This window comes from Loxodonta africana, chromosome 18 (genome assembly GCF_030014295.1).
Source record: "Loxodonta africana isolate mLoxAfr1 chromosome 18, mLoxAfr1.hap2, whole genome shotgun sequence".
Taxonomy (NCBI): domain Eukaryota; kingdom Metazoa; phylum Chordata; class Mammalia; order Proboscidea; family Elephantidae; genus Loxodonta; species Loxodonta africana.
Window position 1 is genome coordinate 37230351 of NC_087359.1, and position 16653 is coordinate 37247003.

Consider the following 16653-nt stretch of genomic DNA (forward strand, 5'->3'; position numbering starts at 1 on the left):
TTCAGGCTCTCTTCCCCACGCTTGCTGTCCCCAGTCTTAAGTTCCAGTTAGGCAGGAGTGTTGGGGGTGCATGCAGCCGGAGCAGATTGCCAGGAGATGCAGCTCAGCCCTTTATCATGCCCGTTGCAATCGCTGCCAGGAAGCTGAGTGGAACAGAGGGGTGGAGAGAGGGGCATGGGCTCATCTGTGGTTGCTATGGCACCCCATCCTGGATTTACCCATCTATCCTAATGGAGCAAAGGGCGGGGGGGAAGGGAGAGAGCCCTCCTGGCCCCTTCTGCTTCCCTCCCTTCCCTCTCTCTGGAGCAGATGTGGCGGGGGGGGGTGGGGAGGAGTGGAGGGTGCCTGGATGCTGGATAAGAGGGGAAGGGGAGAGTGGTTTGCCTGGGTTAAGAGGGTTTGAGATGAGGGGCACACTGAGAGAGGAGAGGGCAGGGCCCTCATGCCTACATCCAAAAGCCAGCTGATGACGTTAGAGCAAAGAAAAAATAGGTGAGACAGCTTGAGCATTGAGAGAGAGAGGGCAGGAGAGGGGAGAGGGAAAGCTAGGACAGGAGGCGTGGACGCAGGCAGCATCCAGGGCCAGACTCTGCTGGGCTCTCCTGAGCCATCAAATCCTCCAGGCAGCCAGTGCCCACGGTTCCTGAGAGCTGCCCAGGATGGGCACCAGGGTGGGGGTCATACCCCCTCCTATGTGGGGGCTGCTGGGCTGCTGTTTCCTTTGTGTCTGGGCTCTGGAGGGTCCACAGCCCCTCCGCTCTCTGCCCCTGCTGTCCTCCCAAGCTCAGCCAGAATCTGTGCCCAAGTGGGTGCCTTCAGAGGGGGCAGAGGCAGCCCTGGCTTTTCTCTATTCTGGAGATGCCAAACAGCTGTTGGGGGCTAACTGCAGTGAGCGATATGAAGCCCTTGGGGCAGGAGCCAAAGCAGGCCTCCCTCCAATCTTACAGAGGGCAGCAGGCACCCTTGCCCAGGCTGCCAACTTCCTCAACATGCTGCTGCAAGCCAATGACATCCGCGAGTCCAGTGTGGAGGAGGATGTGGAGTGGTACCAGGCACTGGTTCGCAGCGTGGCCGAGGGAGACCCAAGAGCATACCGGGCTTTGCTGACCTTTAGCCCCCAACCTGGGGCAAGCCACATCCAGCTGTCCCTACAGGCCACTCGGCTGCAGGAGGAGACCATCCTTCAAGACTTGTCTGGAATCAGGGTGCAGGAGGAGAGCCTGGCTGGAGACCTGGACACCCCTGCCCTGCAGAAGCGGGTGCTGACCAATGATCTAGGAAGCCTTGGTAGCCCCAAGTGGCCACGGGGGGATGGCTATGTGGGGGACATGCAGCATGTGAGGTTGTCTCCTCCCTTCCTGGAATGCCAGCAGGGCCGGCTCCGTCCTGGCTGGCTTATCACACTCTCGGCCACCTTCTATGGACTCAAGCCAGACCTCAGCCCGGAAGTCAGGTAAGTGGGCTTGTGCAGGACTTGATGCATTTGTAGGTATGTTGGGGGGGGCGGTGAGTAGGCACAAGTACAGTGTGTATGAGCCACTTGGCACCCATGTGTGTACGTCTGGGGGGCACAGACGTGTGTTTGCAGTCAGTTCTGGAATCTGGAACTACATGTTGATGCCTACATGTGTGAGGGTACATACTGTGTATGAACCTATTTGTATTTCCGTATCTGAGCATATGAAGGTCTATGAGCATGTGCGCATGTGCGTATACAAGTAGGTATACATAAATCTATGTATAAAAAAACTCACCGTCGTGGAGTCAATTCCGACTCATAGTGACCCTATAGGAGAGAGTACAACTGCCCCATAGGGTTTCCAAGGAGTGGCTGCTGGATTCGCACCAGTGACCTTTTGGTTAACAGCCAAATGTTTAAGCCACTGTGCCACCAGGGCTTCACATCTATGTGTAGGTATCTACATATAAGTGTGTACAAATGTGTGGGTATAGATGGGCATAGGTCTTGGCCCCCAGGTCTCAGTAGTGGGTATAGGAGGGGGCTTGGCATGGATGACAGATACAACCCATGCTCCAGACTTAGATGAGCCAGGTGGGCACTCCAGTTTAACCTGCTGCTCTCTAATGACTTAGGGCTCTAGGAGGAGGCTTCCCCAAGGGAAGGAAAATTCAGGGGATGCTCAGAACCAATGCCCTTCCTGTCCAGAAGTTGGTCAAGTCCCCAGGGTCATTCCCAATGGCCATTCTCCTACCTCAAATAGGATCCGCTGCCCTGCCTGTCCTGTCCCGGGACCCTGATACCTTTCAAACAACTGACCTCCTCCCTCAACCAGAGTAAAAGGTGGGGGGAGGCTTTTGGGAAGGGGCAGTAAGTGGAAATAGTACTGCAAGGCATCCAACCATCAACACTGCTTTTCCAGCTTCATTGTCCCCAGCATAGTCCCCTTCCTCCTGGCAGGCAGCCTTGTTCTTTGCCAACTCTCTCCCTGTTTAGCCCAAAGCAGGGGTTGGGGAGTCACTGTACCAGGCAGTTCCACCTCAGGGCTTTTCTATTCCACACCTTGTTTGCTGTGATCAATTCAGACCTGGCTTGGGCAGTGAGGGGGTAGTTAATAGCTAAGTACTGTGTGTGTATGTGTATGTATGTGTGTTTGTGTCTATACATGCAGTGGGAAAGTTAAAAAATCCCCTTCAGACAAATCATCAGAGCCCTAGCTTCCACATGTCCTGACATGCCCCCACCCTCTACCCATTGATAGAAACCAGGAAATGATAGGAATTTGGAAAGCTGAGCTTTGTGGAGAACAGCCTGGGATGGGGGCTGTTGCTCACCAAGGCAGTGAGGGTGAAGAGCACTGCAGAAGTAGAAAGCATCTGTGTCCCTCCCTGGCACACTGCAGCCACTATGATAAGTTTACAAAGCTTGCATTGCCTCATAGCCCAGTAGACATAAACACATGTCCACCTTCTCCTCCCTAATGGCCAATTCACTGCTCCAGGGGTCAGGTGCAGATGGACATGGATCTTCAGAGTGTGGACATCAATCAGTGTGCCAGTGGCCCAGGCTGGTACACTAACACACACCTGTGTGATCTCAACAGCACCCAGGTAAGGACAAGGAGGATCAGGGGAGGTGCACTAGGCTTCTGGCTGCCTCCTTTCCCTCTTTCCAATCACTACTATGGTCTTGCTCCCAGTTCTGCTCACAGAACCAACCCAGCCTCTCAAGGCTTCAGGGTGTCCCTAGCGATTGGCAGAGGCGAGAGACCAGACTTTTAAAAAGTGAGGCCACTTGCAGCCTACACCTCCCCACAGCCACTGCCCATGCCTTTGAAATTTCAGTATTCCTCCCTGTCTCCTCTCTTGCCTGGATCTCTCCCCAGGGCCACCTCCTGAGTCTCAGGTAATCATCCCTTTTTCTTCCTCTGGACCACATTCTCCATGTCAACAGAGCTCTGGACTCCTGCCTGGCCTACAAAGAACGCTTCGTTGGTGTTTGTCAAAATAAAGGGAATTGTGGGTTGGGGTAGGGGAGCTTGAGGAGCTCTGGGGCTGGTGAAGGTGAAGGAACCCAGGCCAGAAGCTGGCAACCACAGCCTCCGGTGCGGGTGAGTCAAGACTGGTGGAGGGCAACGGCTGGTAATTCTGTGAGCCTGGCAGTGGGAAACCAGGAGGCCAGGGGACTAATCAGCTCCATAGTTTGCACTGGCCGCCTGCGGGTTCCTGAGTGGAACTAAGCCCTGCAGCCTGCTGGGAGGTGGGGGGCAGCTTGGGCATCGCTGCATTCTGTAAACAGGTGGCCCTGCTGCTCTGAAGGGTGCATGTGTTTGGATCTGTAAGTCCAGGGATGGAGAAGGGGTCCCACTGTCCAGACACTTCTTTAATCCAGCCGCACTGACTTCTCTGGGTATACGGGGTATACGTTTATATGGTCCTGCAGACTGTGGTAGGAACACAGCATGTTCCAATCATCCAGGCAAGAGGAGAAGGCGGGGCCCCGTCTTCATAAGCACCACACTCTAACCCTTTCAGGTGATGTCAGGGGTTGCATATGGAACCCCCTAAGATTATTCCCTTCATTTGCCTCACTGATGTCTGTTCCTGGCATGTCTGCAGTAGATGTGACCTCATTCATGTGCTCTTCTTCCTGGCTTGGCTCTGAGGTCTGCTCCATCCCCTGCTGGGCAAACATCAATGGGCAGAGGTGGAATAAAGGACTGGCCTTGGCATCCCACCAGCTTGGCACTAGCCTGGCATTAGGGCTGGGGAAAACAGTCTTGTGCTAAAGCCAGATGGCCCCTAATGGAGGAAGCTGCTCCTCCATGGGGGCCCTTTCAACCCACCTGTGTGCCAAAGAGGGAGACCCTTTGAAACAGGATGTAGACAGTCAAGGTATGCCTGGGCTCAAGCTCTCCTTCACTTCCACCTCCCCCCAGCACTGTGCCCTAGCAACAGCTGGGTACTGGAAAATGGGACCTGTGAGGCTCTTGTCACTGCCAGTCTGAACGAAGAGGTGATCCCTTCCCATGCTCTTTGCTTGGGATCTCTTTGAGAAAGAGGCAATTGTGGGGATGGAGGCGGATTTCCATAGAGGAAAGGCTTCCTAAGCGCTAGGTGGGCTTCTGGTAGGATTCCTTAATCTGGACCTAGGTGCTATGGATAGGGAGGTATGTGGACGTTCCATCTCTTCCCAGGAAGGAAAGAGCTTCCAGAGGAAGAACCTTATAAATACATACCATGTTTCTGTCCCCACAGTGTATCCCCTTGGAGAGTCAGGGCTTTGTTCTTGGCCGTTACCTCTGCCGCTGCCGACCTGGCTTCTACGGGGCAAGCCTCTCTGGGGGTACGTACCTATGGTGAGGGCCAGACAGGTGGCTGGGCTCAAGGGACATCTGGGAAAGATAGGCAGTGTTGGGGTGAGACACTGGGAGGAAACTTGTGGGAGAAGGGCAGAAGGTAAGGAGGAAGCGAGGCAGGCAGGGTCCAGTTTAGAGGTATCTGTGTCTTCTGAGGACAATCCCACAACCTCCCCATCTAGTGCAAATTGACCTCCCAAAGAGCCCTAGTCTGGGATCACCTCTACCTGCTACCCTGCCCTCCCCGGGAGTATCTACTTCCTCGGTGCTTCCCCTCCTGACCCTACCCCAGGGGCCACAGGCCATAGGAGGGCAAGGAGGGAGGTGTGGTGACCATAGGCAGAGGTGGCTGGGGACTCAGGAAGGTGACCCCAGCCAAGCCCCTCTCCCTGCACCCTTCTTATTCTTTATAGGGTTAGAGGAAAGTACCACCCAGCCTACTGGGCAATCCGGATCTCCACAAGGCAGCTCCAGGAGGCTGCTGCGGTGCCAGCCATGTCCTGAGGGCTGCGCCAGCTGCATGGATGGCACACCGTGCCTGGTGGAGGCGGCCCTGACGCTGCGGGCAGCAGTGCTGGCCTGCCAGGCCTGCTGCATGCTGGCCGTCTTCCTGAGCATGCTGGTCTCCTACCGCTGCCGCCGGAACAAGGCGAGGAAGGCCCTACATCTCTCCTGCACATTTGCCCTGTCCCTCTTGGGTCCCTGGACCCAAGACCTGAGACTACTAAGACCAGAACTCAGGAGAAATGGGTTATGGTCTAGATTCTAAGACCAAATCACCTGTTTCCTCATCTGGAAAACTAAGGCATTGGACTTGATTCAACAATGCTTGTCGAGCATCTATGCTATGCAAAACACTGCCTAGGCACTAGGGAAAGAGATCTCAGTCTCCATGGACCTCTCAGATTAGTGGAGGAAGGAGAATGTAATAAAATGACAGTACAATGAGACAAGGGCTAGGCCTGAGATGGGATGGGAAAGACTTTCGAGACAACATGCCATTCAAGCCAAGCTTGGCTTTAAAACAAACAAAAACCAAATGCTTTGCCGTCCAGTCGATTCTGATAGTGACCCTATAGCACAGAGTAGAACTGCCCCACAGGGTTTCCAAGGAGCAGCTGGTGGATTTGAACTACTGACCTTTTGGTTAGGAGCCAAACACATAATCACTGCGCCACCAGGGCTGCGGGCCTGGTTTACTGTGTTTATCAGGCAGAGAAGGGGATATTCTAGACAAAGCAGCAGTCTGACCCAAAGCTCGGAGGCACATCCGAGATCCTTTCTTGCTCCTAGGACTGCAACAAGGCCCAGGGTGGATAGGCCTGGGTGGGGCCTGGGGCAGCGTGGTGGAGGGCTATGTGAAACCTTGGCGTTGTCAGCCAGAAGAGGCTTAGTCTCAGAGGTGCTAAGAGCTGTGGGGCAGGAATGGTGTATGCCTCTTAAGAGAGAGGTGCTAATGTTACAGGGTGAAGCTTTAGCCCAAAGCCACTGAATGAGCCCTAAAACAGACCTGTGACCCTCCCACACTGTACCCTCCAGGCTCCAACATCCCACTGCCCTGCTTACCTGCCTTTTTCCTGGATTCACAGAGGATCCGGACATCTGGGGTTATCCTGCTGGAAACCATCCTTTTTGGATCTCTACTGCTCTACTTCCCTGTGAGTCTGTGGCTAGAGGTTGGCCCCACCTTCCAGAACCCTGTACAGCCCCAGCCTGGCACCCTGAAAACCTTCAGAACCACCCCTCCTCTCTGCCCTCTTGGGGGAATTCAGAGATCTCGAATTCCCCCTACTCATACCCACCAATGGGAGGTGGTCTAGTAAGTGACCCAGACAAGTTCCCTAACCTCTCTGACACTTAAGCTACTGCTCTGTAGAATGGGAGTGATGATGCCTCTATTGCATCTAAGGCCTAGCACATAGTAGGAACCAGAGGAGAGCAGCTATTTCTGTCACCCCTGCCCCCAGGTCTTCATCCTGTACTTCAAGCCCAGTGCATTCCGCTGCATTGCTCTCCGGTGGGTCCGGCTGCTGGGTTTTGTCATCGTCTATGGCACCATTATACTCAAGCTTTATAGGTAGGGCCTTGGGTGTACTTTGCTGTCATGCTGCTCACCCTAGGCCACCCCAGCTCATTCATGGAACGGAGTTCTTCAAAGCGAGACCCTTGCCAGCCCCACTCCCCTGTGGCCCCATTACGATAGCCCTCCCCTCCATGCAGTTTCTGGGGGGAGAGAGGCAGTGCCTCATGGAAGGTGTATGTGGAGAGGAGGGAAGCAATGGATGGAGGCTACCCTTCCCCCATTTCCACCACCCTCTAACCCTTGTAGAGTGCTGCAGCTGTTTCTGTCTCGAACGGCCCAGCGGGGTCCCCACCTGAGCAGCAGGCGGCTGCTGCGGCGCCTGGGGTTGTTTCTGCTCTTTGTGCTGGGCTTCCTGGTGGTGTGGACAGCAGGGGTCCTAGAGCCAGGCATCCAGCACACGCCCCTTGTGACCCGAGGCTACACTCCCACTGGCCGCCACTTCTACCTCTGTCACCATGACCGCTGGGACTACATCATGGTTGTGGGTGAGCTGCTTCTGCTGAGGCCAGCCTCATCCTGGCCCAGCTCTGTACCTCCAGGGGTCCTTCTATCCTGGTCCTCCGGCCTGTACCCAGACTCCTAGCACTTGGCCCTTCCCAGCATGCCCTACAGAGAAAGGGGCAGCATGGCTGCTGAGGTAGTGAGACTCTCCCTCCTCCTCCCACAGCTGAGATGCTGCTCCTGTGCTGGGGCAGCTTCCTCTGCTACGCCACCCGGGCTGTGCCCTCGGCCTTCCACGAGCCACGCTACATGGGCATCGCCCTGCACAACGAGCTGCTGCTCTCTGCTGCCTTCCACACAGCCAGGTGAGGGCAGACCCACTTACCTATGGCTCCTCCACCCAACACCACTCCTCACCTACCCAGGTGAAGGTACTCCCATCTCATGGCCACCCTTGCAACACTGATGTGCTTCAGCAAGATGAGGAAGGCCTCTCACCTGTAGGTCTCTCCTCACCTCACAGATCCCCTCTTGTACCCCAGGCCTCACTGAAGTGAGGAGACCCCCAACACCAAGGAGAGGAAGCACCTCCCACTCCTAATTCCTTTCCCATTCTTGACACCACCTCTCCAGCAACCCATCATGCCCCTCCCCACAATGCTCAATTCCCCCTGCCTTCTTCCCCCTTGAACCTCAGGCATGTGAGCAGCAGGCCTGCTGTGTGTGTGTCCCTAACAACTTGGCCCTGTGGTGGAGGCAGAATCAACCCACTGGGTGGGCCTTAACAGAGCTGTGGAGCACGGAGTCTGTGCTATGGGCAACCCACGAAGACCAGTGGGAGTAGCTGGGAGGGCACCTCCACAGACACTCAGGACTGGGGCTGGAGAAAAGTGCCAGTGAGACAGGTGAGCAGGAAGAGGCTACTGCCACCTGCAGCTAACTATTCCCCACTCCCCCCCCCCACCCCCAGGTTTGTGCTAGTTCCCTCCCTGCACCCGGACTGGACCCTCCTCCTCTTCTTCTTCCACACCCACAGCACAGTCACTGCCACACTGGCGCTGATCTTTATCCCCAAGGTGAGCTCCTCCTCCTCCTGGATATGAGGTGGGGTGTATGTGCGCAGACACACACACACACAGAGGCCGACCACTGTGGATGTGCTGCTGTCGCTGCAACCCCCTCTCCAGGTCAGGGTGAGGATGACAGAAGGTGCTGGGGGTGAATGAGTCAGAGCAAGGAGCAGATTCAGAGGAGGAGTGGAGGAGGGAGTGAGAAGCTACTGTTTCCTTCTGTTTCCAGTTCCTGGGCAAGGGAAATGAGAAGACCTAGGGGTGAAAGGAGTCCTTAAAGAAAACTGAAAGGTTGGCAGGCTGGGAGAGTCTATTTGGAAGCAGTGTCTTACAGAAAAATAGGTGGGGGAGACAAAGGGCATGGCTAGGAGTTGGGAGGGGTCAGGGGTTAGGACCATCCCTGGCCTCGGAGCCGGATGAAGGTGAGCAAAACGGTGGACCCCAAAGATCCGGAATCAGAACGGGAGGTGTGGAAGCTCACGAGGTAGACTTACTCCACAGCTCAGATGGGCACAGGAAGGGACAGGGAGCCAAGGTGAGTCTTTCCCCACTCATGCGCCCCCCTGGCCAGTTCTGGAAGCCAGGGGCCCCTCCCCGGGAAGAGATCGTGGACGAGGTGTATGAGGATGAGCTGGACCTGCAGCGCTCGGGCTCCTACCTTGACAGCAGCATCGCCTCAGCCTGGAGCGAGCGCAGCCTGGACCCCGCTGACATTCGGGTGCGTGTTGCCCTCCCAGCCTCCTTTTGGTGCTAGCTTTTTGGCTGGCAGAGGGAGCAGTGTTGCCCTGCCACCTGGGCTGTGTGCTACTATCCATCCCCTCCCCCTGGCTCTCCCTCTCTCCAAGACCTGCCTCCCTTGCTTTTCCACTCATAGCCCTAAACTGCTCCCCCTGACTCTGTTCAAAGGGGGCCACACATACCACCCATGTGAAAAGACCCAAACAGTTCTGGAGCCCAGATCCAAGGCCCAGGCTATGTGGCAAGTTAGAGGCAGAGCCATGAGTGGCACCCTGATCCCTCGTGTCCTCCACACCCACTCAGCAGGGGTATCGGGGTGGGCGGCAGGCTAGGAAACCCCTCAGTCCCCAGCAAACCAGGATGATTGGTCACCCTAAGGCCAGTGGCGGGGCTAGGGTGGTTCAGGCAGTGAGTGGCCACCAGAGATTTCCACACCAGGATCCCCTTCCCCTGGACCTGGCAGGTCTTAGAGAAAGAAAGTTCTTCCTGGGTCTTATGTCGAAAAAGCACCCTTACTCTTATTTTCCTGCTCAAGGGGATCATTAGGGTTACAGCCACCCTAATGAGAGGAAACCAGGCGACCTGGAAATCTAAGCCCATTGTTTTATAAGACTTTAAAGTACAAGAGCAATCTCAGGAAGACATTTGTCCATCCCCTCCACCTCCACGTGGGCCCACCTCTACACCTGCCTTATTTGCACAGTTCCCCACATCCCTCAATTCCTTATCCCAAATACCTCTGCCTCTTTCCCCCATGCATCCTCCTGAGCTCTGCCTGCTTTGCCTTCTGCCCCCGAGTACAGGCTGAGCCGAGAATCCAACCAAGCAAGGAGGCCAGAGTGTGGAGGCGCACTGTCACCCACAACAGCACCTACCCTGGGCCCTCTACTTTCTGGAGCAGCAGCTCATCAATCTGCTCCCCCAGGCTGGCTTTGGAGAGAAATACAGGATATAAAAGAGAACAGACCTTCAAAGCCCCATTCCATTATTTTCACCTCAGTATGACACTTTACATGAGCACTAGTTCCATCATTTCATGTCAGTATTTTCTAGAAGCAGAGGCTCAGAGAGGTCAAGGAAATAGACGAGAGTCACATGATGTGCCAGCAGTCTAGAATCTGGTTTTCCTGTCCTCCAAGCTGGTGATTTACCACTAGGCCACAGTGCCCCCAGGGAAGGGGGTATATGCTGAGCCCTCAGAGCTGAGTGGATACAGCTCAGAACCAGGTTGGTGCTGGTCTGGAGAAACAGTGAGATGAATTTTGAGAGAGTTTTAGAACAAAGGAAGGGACATAGCTTGGTAGAAAAGAGGTCTCTCTAAGAAAATGGCCTAAATAATAGCTGAGAGGATGGGGAGAGGTAGCCCTTTCTGCCTCAACATCAGTTCTGCTCTCCTCACCCTCCCCTCAGGATGAGCTGAAGAAGCTCTATGCCCAGCTAGAGGTCCACAAGACCAAGGAAATGGCCTCCAACAACCCCCATCTGCCCAAGAAGCGGGGCAGCTCGTGCCAGGGGCTGGGCCGCTCCTTCATGAGATACCTGGCAGAGTTCCCAGAGGCCCTGACACGGCAGCACTCCCGGGACTTGGGCTCCCTGGGCCAAAGCAGCCTGCCTGGCTCCTCCCGCCGCCGACTCCTTAGCTCCAGCATCCAGGAACCCGAGGGACCACAGGCCCTCCACAAGTCCCACAGCACCTACGACCACCGCAGGGAGCAGGACCCGCCTCTCCTCGACTCGCTGCTGAGGAGGAAGCTGGCCAAGAAGGTCTCGAAGACTGAGAGCCGGGAGTCAGAGTCAGTGGAGGGACCCCCTGTCCTCGGCTTCAGGTCCGCCAGCGCCCACAACCTGACGGTGGGAGAGAGACTCCCCAGATCATGGCCTGCCTCCCTGCATAAATCACTCAGTGTAGTGGCTGACTCCAGAGAAAAGGCTCTGCTTGTTGCCAGCCAGGCCTACCTGGAGGAGACCTATCAGCAGGCGAAGGAGCGAGAGGAGCGAAAGAAGGCAGAGGTGGCTGTAGCAAGCCCAGTGCCGAGGCCATCGGCCAGGAGGCTGGAGCGAGCCTGGGGTGCCCCACTATCAGCCCCACCCTCCCCTGCCAAGAGCTGCAGTGTGGGCGGTTCCCATGACTCTAGGCAGCTTCACGAGGAGGCTGGGAGACGGCTGCCTCGCCCACCCATCAGGCACCAGATCTCCACACCCATCTTGACCCTGTCTGGGGCCTGCCTGGGAGAGCCAAGGATGCTGTCACCCACCTCTACCTTGGCTCCAACTCTGATGCCAGCTCCAGCCCTGGCACCAATCCCTACCCTAGCACCTGTTCCAGTACCCCCTCAAAGCCCCAGCTTGCTTACCTATATCTGCCCCTGGGAGAATGCAGAACTGCCAGTCAGGAAAGAAAATGCGACCCAAGAAGGCCCCTCAGGGCCAGAGCAAGGCCGCCAATCCCCTGCCCCTGCTCGGGCCAGGATCTGGAGGGCCCTCTCGGTTGCAGTAGAGAAAAGGAGGGCTGGGGAGAATGAAATGGACACACAGGATGGGAGTCTCCAGGAGGCAGCTGAGGATGTGGACGAGGATAGGCCCAAGACCTTCTCTAAATCTCACAGCCTCAACGCCCCTGTTCAGCAGGGTTCCATGCGCAGTCTGGGACTGGCTATCAAAGCTCTAACCCGTTCTCGGAGCACATACCGAGAGAAGGAGAGTGGGGAAGAGAGTCCTAAGAGACGGGAGAAGGACAGAGCTTCAGGAGAGGGGTTGGGGGCTTCCCCCAGATCTCCCAGGATGGGCCGGCCCAAGGCGGTGAGTAAGCAGGCTGCCCTTGCTCCCTGCGATGATGAAGAATCCTTCCAGAACCAAAAGAATGCTCACACCAGCAGAATGCTCCTAGTCTGTCACCAGGAAGGCAGCAGAAAACAAGACACAGGCAGGAGGACAGCCCAGGGCCTGTGGGATGGCAAAGCTGGTAAAACGGGGCCTGCCACACTGAGACAAGGCAGACAGGGCACAGCTGGGGAAAAAAATGGTGAGCGAGCAAAAGAAGCCCCTAGGGGGTGGCGGGAATGCCCTAAGGCTGGCCTCCAGCTCCTGGACAGTGCTGACCACAGGGTGGCGGAGGTATGCCCCTGGGAAGTAGCCAAATCAGAAATGTGTCCACTTGACAGTAGCAACAAGGCTGAAATCTGCCCCTGGGAGGTGAGTGAAGGAACCTCTGAGAGGGGAGTACTAAGGCAGGATCTAGAAGATAGCTCCCAAGAAGAGAGGGGGAAAGCCCCAGAAAAACCAGAGCCCAAAGATGTGGCTGCCAGTGCTTGGAAAAAGGCAGAGAGGCTGGTAAGGGGGCAGGAGGCAGTGTGTCCCTGGGAGGGTACCGATCCTGGGGGACTGTCCCCTCAGCCAGCCCCTCAGAACACTAATAGACCCAAGAGCAGGTCTGACGCGGTGGACAGTGGCGAGGCCAGGGAGGTGGCTATGTGTCCAGGGGAAGCCACTGGCCCAAAAGATTATAAAGCTGAAATGGCCAAGACAGAGCTCTATCCTTGGGAGGCAAGTAAAGGAGAGAATGGGAAGCCAACCCAGGAGCTCCCCCAGGACAAGCAGAAAACCCCCAAGAAAGCAACCTTTTGGAAAGAACAGAAGCTAGGTGGAGACCGGGAGTCTCTCTGTCCATGGGAGAGTACAGATATTTTGGGTCCCTCAGCAGTCTCAAATCAGGCCTCAGGAACCCCAGAGTACTCAGGGAGTTTGGGCGGTAGTGTCACTGAGGTGTGTCCATGGGAGGCAGAAGATGCCCCTGCTACCAAGAAAGCAGAGATCTGTCCCTGGGAGCTGGATGCTGACATAATGGGGAAAGAAACGGCGAGTCAGGGGACAGGTGGAGAATCTCTCCTGGAAATGGGAAAAGCCTCCAGAAAAGGGAACCCTAGAGAGATGGAGGAACAAGCTGTGAAAACAGTGCAGAAACTAAGTCAACAGCAGGAGTTGGTCTGTGCCTGGGAGCACACTGTCCCTGGGCACTCCAGCCCATGTGTAGACAATTCCTCACCCAAAGCTGAGGGCCAACTCCTAAGCACTGGAGGAAGCAGAGTGACGCAGGGCTGTCCACGGGAAGATAGCAAACCAGAGGTAAAGGGAACAATGCCTGCCAAGGCAGAAATCTGTCCCTGGGATGTAAATGACAGGACAGAGGGCTGGACATCGGGACAGGCTCCAAAAGGAGGTAAATCTCAAAAGGACCAGGAGAAAATGCCTGGACAACCAGGAATCAAAGAAGCAGATGTCACAGCTTGGGCAGAGCCTGAGGGGCAGACCCCAAAGCAGGAAGCAGTGTGTCCCCAGGAGAGGGTAGGCCCTGGCAATCTTCCCCTACAGCCAGGCTCTCAAGACACAGATAGACCCAAAGCCGGTTTCCAGATATCAGGCAGTGTGGGAAACAAAACTGCGGAGATCTGCCCATGGGATGTGGCAGAGACCCTGACTGCAGAGAAGGCAAATATCTGTCCCTGGGAGGTAAGTCCTAGAGCAGTGCAGGAAAGGGGTTTGGGAGAGGAAGCCATTAGGAAACTTCCAAGTGATACCAGAAAGGTTTCCACAGATTACGGGCCCAGTGAGAGGGCTGTTACTGCTCCAAAAAAGCCAGAGAAGCCAGCTGGAGAGTGGGAGATGACTTGTCCCTGGGAAGGCCTGGATCCAGGGGGCTCCTCTCAACATTCACATGCTCTGGACTCCGATACATCAAAAGCTGGACCCCAGGACCTGGACAGTGTGGGGTGCAGGTCAGCTGAGGTGTGTCCCTGGGAAGTGGAGGAGGTGCCTACCAGTGAAAAGGCTGAGATCTATCCCTGGGAAGCAAATGAAAGAGTGACTGAAAAGGGACTGGAAAAGGAGACAGGGTCCGAGTCAGCAGGGCAGAGGATGAAAACTCTAGAAAAAGAGAGACTCACCTCCCTGGGAGAAGACATATCAAAATGGGAGGCAAAACTGAGTCAGGAGTGGGAATCTGTTTGTCCCTGGAAAAACATGGACTTGTGGCAACCCTCTGCTCAGGCCCCCAAGGTCTCGAGCTTATCAAGCAGCACGAGCAGCAAAGTGGCAGAGCGACATTCCTTAGAAGTGAGTGATGAGGCAGTAGAGCAAGGAGACCTGAAGCAAGACCCAAAAAGAGGCTCCCTTCTGGAACACATGCTTATCCGAGAAAAAGCCTCATGTTCGAAAGCAGAATTCACTGTTGAAGATGGGGAAAACACAAGCAAGGAGCTGCAATCTGTCTATCTACGGGAGAGCTTGGCCCCAGGGGGCTTTTTCTCCCACCCAGACACTCAGCACACAGACCAATCGAAAGCCAGCTCCCAGGGACAGGTCAGTGTTGGGGGCAGGATCACTGATGTATGTCCATGGGATGCTCCTGACCCAGATGTTTACAAACCTGACAGCAGCACCAAGGCCAAGATCTGTCCCTGGGAGGGGAGTGAAGGGATTCCTGAGAAAGGGGTATCAAGACAAGATGGAAAAGGGGAATCTCAAGAGGAGAAAGGGAAAGCCCTAGAAAAATCAGAGCCCAAAGATGTGGCAGTTCAGAAAATGCCAGAGAAGGCAGACAGGAAGCAGGAGGCTGTGAGTCCTTGTGAGAATCAAGAATGTGGAGGCCTGTCTCCACAACCAGCCCCACAAGCTTCTGACAGAAGTGAAGACAGTTCTGAGGCAGCAAGTGGTGTAGGGGCCAGGGTAGCAGACATGTGTTCATGGGAAACGGAAGAGGCTCCCTCTGCCGAGAAAGCAGAGATCTGCCCCTGGGAAATGAGTAAAGGAGCAGCAGAGAAAGGAGGACTGGTACAGGAGGTACACAGAGACTCAAAAGAGCAAGGAGAGGTGTTCTTTCAAAAGGCAGGGTCTGGAGGGACTGAAGAACACTTTTCAAAAGCAGCAGCAAAACTCAGCAGAGAGCAGGAGACAGTCTGCCCATGGGAAGGCGCAGATTCAGGGGGCCTCTTCCCTCAGCCAGATACTCTGGACACCGACCAACCCAAAGTCAGTCCCCATGGAGCAAGCAGTCTGGGGAGCAGAGCAGTAGAGCTGTGTCGATGGGAAGTCACAGATCCAGAAGGAAACAAAATAAAGGGCACCATGGCAGAAATTTGTCCCTGGGAGGGAACTGGAGCCCCATCTAAGGAACCTGGGCTGCTGGCTCTAACAGCAACTCAGGCAGAAATGTTCATCCCCACAGCCCATGAGAAAGCATCATGCCTTTCAGTCTGTAGACCTCTGGGAAGCTTCCTTCCAGAAAGCAAAAGCCCCCGCCCTCAAGTGAGCAGGCCAAACAGTACTTTTACTCTGGAAGGTGTCAAAGAACCCAAAAGACCTTCATGGCTGGGACCAGGAACCAGCTTAGCCCCAGAGCCAAGTCTCCAAGAAGCCAAAGCTCAGAAGTCTTTCTCCTTAACTGAAGAACAAGAAACAATCTCTAAAACTCAATATAAAGAACTCACCCTTCCAAATGTCTATCCTTGGGACTGGGAGTAACAACTTCATCAGGTGAGGTCAAACATAGAGCTAGTTTTCAGGAACCAAGCTCCTTTTCAAGTTCTAAAAGTTCCCAAAGAGTCTAACCAAAAACACTTGGCCACGTGCCCTCCCCATAAGGCCAGAGGTCAACTCATTCCAAAACTGAATTGTACAAGGAGATAGTGAGCAGCTTGGACCCTAACAGGAAGTCCCGTCTTCTCTTCATCTTTAACTCTTCTTCCTGTTCCAGTGGACAAAGGCTGGGCCTCCTGCTTCTGAAGAATCCTCTCATCCAGCTGGAGCATGCAACACAAGCCATCTGAGTCTGAACACGCCACTTGTAAAGCCAATGTTAGGAGTGAAAGGAAGTCTGTGCCCAGCCCATAGAGACCTCATTCTTCTCTGAAGTCTACAAAGGGTCATTTCTTAAGAAGAAACTCTAAAATACACAAGGTATTGGTAATACAGGGACTGTGGACCATAGAAAACTCCTGACCCAGGGATTTACGCATCTGAAATGATGGCTGTGGTACAGGGATGGGACAACTATAAAGATCACCATAGGAAGCTTAAAAAGCCACTTAATACCAGTATAAACAAGATAAATCAGGAAAAAATGAACTGAAAATAGGTGCTAAAATGCCTTACAGACCTTGCCTTTTTGACTTTCGATCTGTTTCTGGCTTATGGATTCTCCAACCTGCCCCACTTGACCGCTGAAGCAGAGACGCTCAGGCATTCTTACATCCGTTAACAACACCTGACATCCAGAGCAACACCAGAGACAGAGAACACAGACGGAAAGGCGGTTTCTCCAGATCCTTCCCACACTGGTCAAGGCAGAGTTTTCCCTACAAGACAGCCTCTCTCACAGTCCAAGGGGCACGGCTCTTGCTGGCTTGCTGGCTTTTTTTAGATGCTCTCCCCGTCTCCCTGCCCCATCTCTTGCCAGTCTCCAGAGTTGCTCTCACTGGCTTATTCTCCTCCTCCCAGCCTTTCAGTGCTG

At 54.8% G+C, this 16653-nt stretch overlaps 1 protein-coding gene across 1 annotated transcript; it reads left to right on the forward strand.

Annotated features, from left to right (window-relative positions):
• Positions 1 to 378: 378 nt before the first annotated feature.
• GPR179 (G protein-coupled receptor 179) lies at positions 379 to 15858 on the forward strand. Its single transcript, XM_003414676.3, has 11 exons — positions 379 to 1453; positions 2961 to 3069; positions 4717 to 4804; positions 5231 to 5466; positions 6407 to 6475; positions 6785 to 6894; positions 7147 to 7385; positions 7568 to 7706; positions 8312 to 8417; positions 8983 to 9129; positions 10560 to 15858. Exons 1-11 carry the CDS (start codon positions 660 to 662, stop codon positions 15663 to 15665), a joined length of 7143 nt encoding a protein of 2380 aa, XP_003414724.2. The 5' UTR covers positions 379 to 659; the 3' UTR covers positions 15666 to 15858.
• The last annotated feature ends 795 nt before the right edge of the window (positions 15859 to 16653 follow it).